General features: G+C 47.1%; 1 protein-coding gene and 1 long non-coding RNA gene across 4 annotated transcripts in view; both read right to left on the reverse strand.

Moving 5' to 3' along the window:
• The window catches only part of LOC118988174 (zinc finger protein 883-like), a 309,510-nt gene extending 298,648 nt beyond the window's left edge, over nt 1–10,862 (reverse strand). For 2 of the 3 annotated variants that reach the window (XM_037047619.1, XM_037047616.1), the window contains exons 1-2: nt 10,626–10,711; nt 7,381–7,507 (exon numbers count right to left, since the gene is read on the reverse strand). Coding sequence is in view for 1 of the 3 variants with exons in the window: in XM_037047621.1 (XP_036903516.1) it covers nt 10,626–10,814 (189 nt within the window). In the remaining 2 variants the exon portion in view is untranslated. Of the gene's footprint in view, nt 1–7,380; nt 7,508–10,625 lie in introns of all 3 variants that reach the window. The other variant, XM_037047621.1, reaches the window with a different exon arrangement.
• LOC118988207 (uncharacterized) lies at nt 4,443–7,256 on the reverse strand. The gene is made up of 2 exons (XR_005066734.1): nt 6,888–7,256; nt 4,443–6,713 (listed from the first exon to the last, which is right to left on the reverse strand). It is a non-coding gene; the product is annotated as an uncharacterized LOC118988207 (long non-coding RNA).
• Nucleotides 10,863–11,445: the final 583 nt, after the last annotated feature.

An 11,445-nucleotide genomic window follows, 5' to 3' on the forward strand; every position in this document is an offset into this window, starting at 1 on the left:
GCCCTTGCGGGGCAGAGGCGGGCGGGCGCCGGGGCCTCCCACTTATTCTACACCTCTCATGTCTCTTCACCGTGCCAGACTAGAGTCAAGCTCAACAGGGTCTTCTTTCCCCGCTGATTCCGCCAAGCCCGTTCCCTTGGCTGTGGTTTCGCTGGATAGTAGGTAGGGACCGTGGGAATCTCGTCCGTCCATTCACGCGCGTCACTAATTAGATGACGAGGCATTTGGCTGCCTTGAGAGAGTCACAGTCACTCCCGCCCGTTTACCCGCGCTTCATTGAATTTCTTCACTTGGACATTCAGAGCACTGGGCAGAAATCACATCGCGTCAACACCCGCCGCGGGCCTTCGCGATGCTTTGTTGTAATTAAAACAGTTCGATTCCCTTGGTCCGCACCTGCTCTAAGTCGGCTGCTTGGCGCCAGCCAGGCGAAGCGCCTCGGGGAACCGCGGGGGGCGGTGCGGACCCGGAGGGTCGGGACGGGTCTGGGCGCGGCGCCAAGCACGAGGGGAAGGGTGGCTCCCGCGTGGGGGTGGGGGGGCCCACGGAGAGGGAGGCGGAGGTGCTGGCCGGGGAGATGAAGGGGGGGTGAACCCCGCCCGCCTCCCCCCCCCACCCGCGGCGTTGGAGAGGCCCCTGGCTCCGGAGTCGCCACCGCCCCGCCTCCGAGGTGTCCAGGTCCCCAGACCCGCGGGGCGACCCCCCTCCCCCCCGCAACCGCAGGAGCCCCTCCCCACACACACACCGTCCCTGCCGTGGTCGTCGCCCTCCCCCGAGACCTCTCAGCCCCGGAGGAGACGGAGGAGGGGGAACGAGGGGCCTGACGGAGGGGGTGGAGGGTGCCTGCGGGGGCGCCTCGTCCAGCCCCGCTTCGCGCCCCAGCCCGACCGACCCAGCCCTTAGAGCCAATCCTTATCCCGAAGTTACGGATCCGGCTTGCCGACTTCCCTTACCTACATTGTTCCAACATGCCAGAGGCTGTTCACCTTGGAGACCTGCTGCGGATTTGGGCGCGAGATTTACACCCTCCCCCCACCCCCATTTTCAAGGGCCCGCGGGAGCTCACGGGATGCCGCAGGAACCGCGATGCTTTCCAAGGCGCCGGCCCCTGTCTCCAGGCGAACCCATTCCAGGTCGCCCTGCCCTTCAGGAAGAAAAGAGAACTTTCCCCTGCCAACGGGTTCTCCGGGATCAGTCGGGTTACCCCCCGGGACGCCTTGCAGCGTCTCTGCCACTCCAGATTCGGGGACCTGAACCCCACTCCCTTTCGATCGGCCCATCGCCCGTTCCTTTGGAAGGGCGTTCGCCCTAACGGCGTTCGCCCATCTCTCAGGACCGACTGACCCATGTTCAACTGCTATTCACATGGAACCCTTCCCCACTTCGGCCTTCAAAGTTCTCATTTGAATATTTGCTACCACCACCAAGATCTGCACTTGCTGCGGGTCCACGGGGCCGCGCCCTAGGCTTCAAGGCTGGTCGAGGGGGTGTGGTGGCGGCCCCCCACTCCGCGCAGCAGGGGTGGGGGGAGGGCCGGTAAGGCGCGCCACGGACTGCTGGCGAGGGCCGGGTATGGGCCCAACACGACAGCGCCATCCATTTTCAGGGCTAGTTGATTCGGCAGGTGACTTGTTCCACCCTCCTTAGCGGATTCCAACCTCCATGGCCATCGTCCTCCCCAGTCCGTAATTCTTTTACAGAAATAATCTCCAGTTCCCATGCAGAAATTGGTATTGCATTGACAGATGAAATGATGATCATTTTCCTGCAAGGTGCACAAATACAGAATCCAAAGTGTGTCTCATGTTCACATGCTCTTTTGAAACCTTCGCAGATGGCAATATCACAGCCGTTCTGCTACAAAAACATACATTTTCTATTTAACCACTACTTCCAAGTACATGTTAATCTTGTTTAAAAAAACATCTCAGAAAAATTCAGTGACAAGTTTCATGTACAAAACCAGTTATTATTGGCCCTGGTATGGCTCAGTGGATTGAACGCCAGCCTTGAACTGGAAGGTCACTGGTTTGTTTCTAAGTCAAGGAACATGTACAGACTCTGGTCAAGGTCACCAGTAGTGGTCATGTGCAAAGGAATAGATAAAGTATCTCTAACAGGTAGATGTTTCTCTTTTTCTATCTCCCTTACCCTCCATCAGAAGTAAATGGAAACTAACATCTAGAGGTTTTTAAAGATTCAGCACTAATCCAAGACATTGTATTGACAGCAGAGAGGAGTAAATGACAAGGGAAAAAATTTTCAGTGTCCACACAGGCCACCTGGTTCCTTTAAAAGCAACTTATGTTGTTTGGGAAAATGTCATGGAAACAGACTGCAAATACCAAAGATGCTCTGGACTCACCATCTTCTAAAAAAGCCCATAAACTATCAAGACATGGATTCAATTTAATATGGCTAATCTGACCATCTGGAGCATTTAGGACTAAGAATTGCAGTTGTGACCAGTGCACTGAGCATTGCAGTAAGGGCTTTTGTTCAGGACTACGTTCTTACCCCGAGCTCTCTGGTGCAGACACAGGGACACTGGAAAGGAGGATGCAACTGCTGAACATAGTCAGGAATGCGGAGAATAGATGGTGATCACCACTGTCTCCTCCAGCCAGTCCTGACAGAGTACAGGACCAAGTGGGCACTGAGTTTCCCGAGTTAAGAAGATGTGAACACTCCAGAAGGGAGATAACAATACTATAGGTCTCCAGGGTCACTTCTGAATATGCCCAAGGTGTCATATCCAGCTGTCCTCAATACTGCAGAGTGTATATCAGTGGCATATACCAAAAATACTTGACAGGTCAAATTGAAGCATTATATTCACCACAGTGGATAAAAGTCAAAGCCTGTCATGCAAAGTTTCTTGCAGAAACAGTGAACCAACAAAGACTCTACCATGAATCATTGGGGACTCCTTACTGCCTAGCTGTGTGTTAAACTTAAAAAGCACGTAGACAAAATGTTGGGAACCGCCCTGCCTGGTTTCAGGAGCTGTAACCCCACCATGGCTAAGGCTGAGTGAGTGACCTTCAGCCTATAAGCCACTAAGGGGACAAAGCTTATCTCCCTGGCAGGAGCCCTGCTTCTGCTCCTTTTCCCATAACTAGCTTCCTGTTTGATCAGTTAGCCAATCACGGGTAAGATTCACCACCTAAGACAGGCATGATTACGTGGAGGCCCCAGGGAAGGACTTGGGGGGCTATGGAGAAAGGGGGTGATGGACTCTCACCCCTCAGCTCTGACGAAGCCCGAGTCCTCTGAGAATTCCTTGGCTGCCTCCTCTGCATGACTTAGCCTGAAACAATGCCCGAGGGCCGTACAGCCCTGTGCCAAAAAGGGCAGGGATCCGCCAGTGATTAGGCCTGAGAAAGGATATATAAAATTCTGTGAAGCCTGCTTTGCTAAGAATGCTTAGTTAAATGATAAAGGCCCGGGCAGAAAATGAGTTTGTTTTCCCAAAGTTCTGTAGCCTTTTGGCTGATAGGCCCTGATAGAATAAGCCCTAATAGTCCTTTGTATGGCTATCTACTGTTTACTGCCTGACAATAAGTTGTACCTTAACTCCTGTGCAAAAAAAAAAAAAAAAACAATAAAAGCCTGACTAGGCAAGGGTCAGGGTGCTCTCCCCTTGAGGGAGTAGCCATGCTGTCCCTTTTCCTCCACAGGACTTTGTAGTCCGTGTGAATTTGTCTTGATTTTTCATCCATAACGCCGCAGGCACTGTAGGCCAGTGCTCACGTCAACGAAATGCAGCTAAAGCTCAGTAGTTTCTCCAGGAGAAACTACTGGAACTGAGACATAGGGTTTCCATGAAGAGTGTGAGGTAGATGTTAACCATTCCAACACATCAGAAAAATGTGGAAACTTCATTAAATTGAAACATTAAAAACAGGAGCAACAACAGAATCTCCCATTTTCTTGGTCTTTAGTGCCCTCATGCCCTGTACACGGAGGCCTTAATACGCCACAATAGAGAATGTCCCCAGCTCTGGAACCCCATAGACTTTAAAGCAAGCCTCTTGTACCTGCTGTGTGACCTTGAAAAAAACCTTTAACTTCCTGATATTTGATTTCCTGAGAAATACACTAACTGTTCTGGACTTACTGATGGATGAATTAAAAAAATAATAATCATCAAAAAACAAATCCTGGAATACTAATACCACCAGTAAGTGTTTACAGAATTTTTTTACCTCTGTTGACTCTCCATGAGGGCCGTGGTTAGTCCCTTGTTTTTTAGTACATTACTGTTTGTACTTACAAAAGTATTAATAATGCAAAGTATTTTGCAAAGTATATGATATGTACTACTATGTTTTTGTACATCAAAAATTTGGAATAATTAGGAAATATTTTCCACTAAAAACAATTATTCCAAAAATACAATTTTCTAGAAAGGGAAAAATTACATGATACTGACGGAATGGAAGTGGTGACACTGTAACACATATCTTTATTGTTTTATATCCTGTTACAGGAGTTAGCTGAAATTAATACAACAGGTAAATTATGTGAGCACACAATATACTAAAAACAAATCAGTAGTGCATATACACCAACAAAAATGCTCATTATAAATCCTCAGAGAAATGCAACTAAAACAGAGAGAGTGTGATGAACATATAAAAAGAGCTAGAACTGATAAACATAACACTCAAGATTTTGTTAGATGGGGAGAAACCACCACCATACACTGTGAGTAAGAACGTGTAAAGTCACAACTGGTTTAGTTCCTACTTTGTTAGGTTCTTCAGAATTTAAACATTAAAATTTGAGACATGTCCACACTGTGAACATATATAATTAAATTCAGAGGTTTCCTCAGAAAGTTCTCTTCAGTGTCACTGCACTGGAAAAAAAATACACATTTCCCAAAATATAACCATTTACACAAGTGAGAAGACCTCAACATTTTAAGGGTAGAAATTTATTGCTACAGATTTTCCAAGTTCACTTTACATGTGAAGCCTTTAACCAGTTTGAACTGTGATCAAAGTGACTATGACTGACATAAAATATTTAAATTTGATGTGCCCATAAGGCCTAGGTCCTGTGTGACCTCTCTGATGATAAGTAAAAAGGACAGAAAAAGCATTTCCAACATTCACTGTACTCATAAGGCTCTTCCTCAGAGTGAAATCTCTGAATAAAGGAGCTCAATGTTATAAGGAAAAAAAGTTATCATATTGCATGTATATACAAAATCTCTCACCTCTGTGAACTCTCAAAAATATATATAACAAAGCGACAAAAGATTTTCCAAGTTACTTAACTTATATAAACTCAATCACTGTGAATTGATGAAATGGAAATCATGGCTACTGGTAAGATTCCCCACATTCACAGCACTCAACAGGCATTTATTTCTACAGTGTAAACTAATAATGGAAATTACTGATACAAGAAAAAGACTTCCCACAGTCACTGCAGCCAAAAGGCCATTCTCCTGTGTAAACTAGCTGATGACAATGGAGGTTATTACGACAGATAACCTTTAGTCACTGCACTCATAAGGCCTTCCTTTTCAGTGAACTATTTGATATTAATATGGGTGGACTGCTATAGCTACAAGATATCCTACATTCAGAGCACTCATAATGCCTCTCCTTTGTGAACCCAATAATACCAGCAAAATTACTGAGATAAGATTTCTGAACTTTACCGCACTCAAAAAGCCTTTATCCAGTGTGAACACTTCAATGACAAAAGGCAGAGCTACTCGTAAGTTTTCTAAAACAGTTTGTCTCCAGAATGAACTCTGTAGTGTTGAATAAGGGTGGAGCTCTGTCTAAAACACTTCTTACATTCGCTGCACTCGTAAGGTTTTTCTCCAGTGTGAACTCGCTGATGACAATGAAAACCATACCTATTGGGAAAAGATCTTCCACACTGACTGCACTCATAAGCCCTGTCTCTAATGTGAACTCTGTGGTGAAGATGGAGGGAAGTACTATGGGTAAAAGATTTTCTGCACTGACCGCACACATAAAGGCTTTCTCCTGTGTGAATTCTCTGATGACGACGGAGGATGATATTTTGTGTAAATGATTTCCCACATTCACCACATTTATAAACCCTTTCTCCAGTGTGAAGTCTCTGATGAACACGGAAGGCAGAAATTCTGATGAAAGACTTCCCACATTCACAACACAAAAAACACTTTCTCCTAGTAAGGAATCTCTGGTTCTCAAGTTTCCCACCAAAACCAATGGTCTTCTTGCCTTGTCTTGGTATGTAATATTTTGTAGTGTTAAAAGTCACTCCAGACTTAGAGATTTTGTTTCCCGGAGGCACGGAGCAAGCAGCCATTTGCTCACGATGTCCGGAACTGATAAGCAAGCATTTTCCAACCTGACTAGAGCTAGAAGGATCCCTGGGCACATAGATATTGCAGCTGTTTTCAAGTGAGCCTCTGTCCACACTTCCTATGAAACCATTCTGTGTTGTGCCCTGCTGGTGACTCTGTGCACCGAAATAAAATGGTTTTGCACATGCCCCACACCTCAGCAGTGTTGGACCCTGTTGGGTTCCCTGCTGGTCAACTGAGAAGAAAATATTTCTCAAGACACACCCACAACTCTCACAGGGGTGGCTCTTCTGGGAAGACAGGGCTGACTTAAGATTCATAGCCTTTGAGACTCTTACAGTAACATTTTGTTCATTGGGTATCTCCACATCCTCTGCTCGACAGCAGCAACCTGAGGAAAAACAAAAGCTAGTAAAGCACAAACTGACCTATAGGCAGGTTTTCTCATCACTAATTTGCACCTGTAACATCTGGCATGAAATAAAAAATAGCCAGGACTGCCAGAAAATCAAAATGTATGGACATCTGACAACCAAGGGGTTAAAGAAGAAACATTCATCCACACCTTACAACAGGCAGAGATGGAGAAGACTCAAGGCAAGGCAGTGACTGGTGGAGTAGGAGGTCTCAGATTACCATGCAGATAAACCAGGAGGAATAACTGGAGAGCAAGACAGACCCTGCAACCCAGGGTTCTAGTGCAGGGAAATAAAGCCTCAAAACCTGACTGAAAAAACTGGGGAAGCATATATTGCCCAAAGACAACATGAGAGGACAGAGCAACCCCCGAGGAATGAAGGGCACAAAGGAAATGCAAAGCCTTGTACAGATCACTGTGAGATAGTGATCTTTTTTTTAAACTGTTATTTTATTGAAATTTGGCACAATTAACCAAAAAAATGGACCCCTGCAGACTGAGACCAACAGCTGCTATCCACCACCCCCTGGGTACAAGTCAGGTGAGGACACTTAGAGCTTCACATAGAAGAAGCAAGCTGCAACCCTGAGGAAGGGATATACAGGCAAAGAAGAGTATGTAGGGAGAGTGGGTGTCTTACCTAGAGATGATATAAGAGTATAGTTCTCCAGCATCACATCCAGGTACAGGCATCTCTGAGCCTCATCCAGGAGGAGCCATTCTTTCCTGGAGAAGTACACGGCTATATCCTCAAAGGTCACATGAACCTGTCACAATTAATACAAATAAATGTGGAACAGTCTGTCTGATATCCCTGTCATACTCTTACCCAGGCCCAAACCCTTCCAGTGCCCCCCCATCAGAGAAGACACTAGAGCTTCCGGCCAGAGCTGCCTGCTATCTCTCATCAGTCTCATTTATCACAAACATTGCCTTCCTTGAAGGCAGGCAGGATGAGGAAGTGAGGCAGACGAATGCCATTTAAACTCAATGCCTGGAGGGCCCCTTTCTACCTTCTAAACAGTTTCTCAGATTCTCCCAGATAACGCCTCCAAACCCAGCCATAAATGGGCAGACTTCATCCTTAAATCCAAACACCAAGAACCCAGGACCATTGGCTCACACTTTGTCTAGCTGTGCACACCATTGTATGATCTCTCCGTGCTTCACAATTTTATACCCCAGGTTCACTCCGTCAGCTCTGCCCTTTCACCCTCCTGCATAGAAGAGCCACCACTTTTGTGTTAACCCCATCCTCGACACTTTCACTAATTTACAGACCAATGTACTAGCTGCTCAAAAGATGTTTGCACTTACTGCTCTTTGTAACTGATAAAAGTGTGAACGGAAAGAACCTTCTAATATTCACAAAGAGAATTAACCTACCACCCAGCCCAGCTCATGGGGCCTCCACTGCTACAGCTGCTAGGACCAAAAATGCTGGAGTGGTTTTGAACCCCTTCCTTTCTTCCTGAAGCTAAAAAATCTGAAACTATACTTGCCCTTCTTTAAAAACTGTAAAGAGGAGTAGTGTGGATGGCGGTGCAAGAAGGTATGAGGGACATAAATAGTAGTGAGAAAATAAATTTAAAAAAAAAAGAAAAGATGGACAAAGAACCCAACCTTTTCTCCTACCTCTGAGGCCCAATAGGGTCCATCAGATCTCCTCTGGAGCAGAGAACTCACCTGGTCCAGGGCTCCCTGCTTCCTCCATTAACCCCCATTCAAGGTTCTGCAGTATGCATCCAAATGGAGCAGGTTACAACAGGAGACCAACTTGTTTTTTCTTATGCTAATGCCCCATTATCTCCCTAATAGATACCCAAATTATCAACTGGCCACTTTACAAGTCTGATTCTTGACCCCTTTAGGCCTTGTTTTCAATACAGAGGAGACTTGAGGTACCCATTCCCATCTCTGTGGCATCTCCAACCATTATTAAGTGCAGATGTCCCTTCCAGACAACGTGCCTTCAATGCTTACACTTGTAGCATGTGTGGACCAAGAACAAACAATAAAAGGGGGCACGTACTAAACCTGACCAGCCTAAGGGACTCCTCTCGGATGGCCTTACAAACTGAAAGACAGAAAATACCCCTATATTGGGTCTGAAATTACATCTTTCTAACCAAAAGCGAGTCATGGCAAGTATTTTTGTCTTGGGCCTGATTCTTCCCTTAAGAAATTAAAATTTTAACTTTCCTGAGCCCATCCTAGTATTTTAGCACCTTTGTTAATGTTGAGGGCAAGGAGGAACTAGCCAGAGCGTAGCTATAAGGAAGTAAAAGTTGTTTTGCTAACTAATGCAAAGAGGATCCGGGACACGCCCGAAGAACAGGGTGTGCCAGAGCAACGGTCAGTCAGGCAGATAGCCATCTGGACAGTCACTAGGGGGAAAAATTTTGCCCCTGTGCACGAGCTCAACTGACCAATCAAGTAAAGGAGCACGAGCCAGTGCACAAGTTAACTCACCAATAATAAGTAACCCTATTGTGCCCCTGAGTCTACTGCTAACCGCCACATCTGCTTCTGTATCCAGCTTGCTTGTGCCTCCATAAAACCCTAAGCCTGTAAGCGTTTGGCTCGACTCTCGTTTGCAGCCCTCTCGGGCACCGTGTCCTCGAACACTTTGAGAGTTCGCCCCTGCGCAGGTTAAACTTGGCCAATAAAGTAACACCTTTGAAACCCTGAAAGTCTCCGACATTTGTTCTCGAGGTTTCGAATGCAACAGTTAACACACCCTTGGAATGTCAGGATAATTTCCTTTCCTTTCTTCTTACCCCTCAGGGCACAAACCTTGCATCACAGCAGAGAACAGGGTACTGTTCCGTGCTATTATCGTGTAAATTGAAAATTAACTATCTAACACCCAGTAGAGGAATTGTGTCTATTCATCTTTACCTTTTATTTATCACAGATTTTCCTGCTTTGTTTTCTCCTACTTCCCTAAATGATCACCAATGGATTTCAAGTTCTCAACTTACATCTTCCCTTTTGATTCTGACGTATAAAATAAATGGTAAAACTGCCATTTTCCGAAGCATTTTCCCACTGTCATTGTTTCCTGGAAATGGTCATCAGTTTGGCTGAAATAAACTTAAATGACGCTATAGTTTGAATATTTCTTACGCTGACACCAGAAATGGGAGCACCTTAATATTTACTGACACCTTCACTCAGGATTCGCATATCCCCAGGGTCTCCTCATTTGAAAGTTGGAAAATTACCAAGGGATGTGTCTTTAGACACTATAAGGTAATGCCACCACCAAGTAGGGACTGGGACACTCTGTCCTTCCTTGTCTAGTTTGATAATGATTTTCAACTTCAGAACCTGCGGGAAGAAGAAATCAACCACCCTCAGCTGCAGGTAAGCAGGTATCAAACTCTCCTGGAGTCTGGAGACCTCCAGCCAAATGTCTCCTCAGCGAGGCCTCTTACCAGCTCCGTGACCTTGTGCTTCACCTCTTACCAGGCTCCCCTTCCTGTGCTTCACCGTCCTCATTACACACGCCCGTCGGTTTTCTATTTGACAAGAATCTGAACGGCTTTCAAAACCATGACACAGCCTGTGTCCCTTGCGATTCACGAATATCCCGGGCTCCCAGGACCCTTAGAATGAAGGTGCAACCCCTCTGCCTCCCAGCCCGGACGTGACTCTCCGCCATAGGTTGTTTAAAGCAGATGTAAGGCGGACCCCAGGCGTGCCGCTCTTTGGGTTCAACGAGACCTGCACCTGTTTAGAAGGCGACACCTCGGCGGGTCGCCCAGTAGCGCCTACGACCCCCTACGCCCAGGCCTGGACTGTAGGTCCTGGCAGGCGCCCTGCACCCGGGATGCTTGGGTCGGCGGATTGAGCGCCGAGGGCCCGGGGACGCTCACTCACCTCAGCCGCGCGCCTCAGCGTGGTCGCCGCCATCGGACTCCGCGGCCCGAGAGGGGCGGTAGCCGCGGGCGAGGAGGGTGTCCCCGGTATTGGGGTTACCGGCCCAGCGCTGACGCCGGACACCCGGGCAGCGTACTTGGCCTCACTCCTTCTGTAGGGAACAGCGCTTTGGCGCCTTCTCCTTTCCATCCTGCGACCACGAGATCCCGAGCGGCTAAGAGAAACTGAGAGAAGAGGAAGTTCGCGGCAGGAGACTCACGGAAGTCCCGCCCTACAGAATGGCCCCCAGGGAAACTGCCTTCGCTGAGTTTTTATTGGCTCAGCCCTGCGATAGTCCACGCCTACCTCCCGGTTAATGTAAGTTGCACCTTCCAAGGCTGGGGTCCTGTATTTCCCTAGCGGACTCCAAAAGTGGGTTTGCGGCTGTACACCCCAAGAATAACCTGAGATTATTAAAGCTGCTCTATAGCCACCCCGGGGAATATAATTTCTTGGGCGAGGAAGTCTCTGCTATGTGTGCTAGGGTTTTGATTCAGGTTAAGGGGCCACGTGCCTCCTTCAGACGACTGTGGTTGGGGGATGTTGCTCCAGTCCCTAATGGTCTCTTTCCTGCTGACCCGCAATGCAAATTAAACGTAATAAATAAACACCAATATTTAAGTGCATCTGTGCCTGATGCAGCCAGAAATCTTAGCTGTGTCTGAGCTGCAGTGTGACTGGATTCCTCACTGATTTGATATGCCTCTAACTTAAATTGCGCTTTTTCCCCCCCAAAGTGGAGTACATGTTGAAGACATCAAAGATGTGAATTACAGGAACT

Source organism: Sturnira hondurensis, unplaced genomic scaffold, assembly GCF_014824575.4.
Source record: "Sturnira hondurensis isolate 20B ecotype Veracruz unplaced genomic scaffold, ASM1482457v3 Scaffold0006199, whole genome shotgun sequence".
NCBI lineage: Eukaryota > Metazoa > Chordata > Mammalia > Chiroptera > Phyllostomidae > Sturnira > Sturnira hondurensis.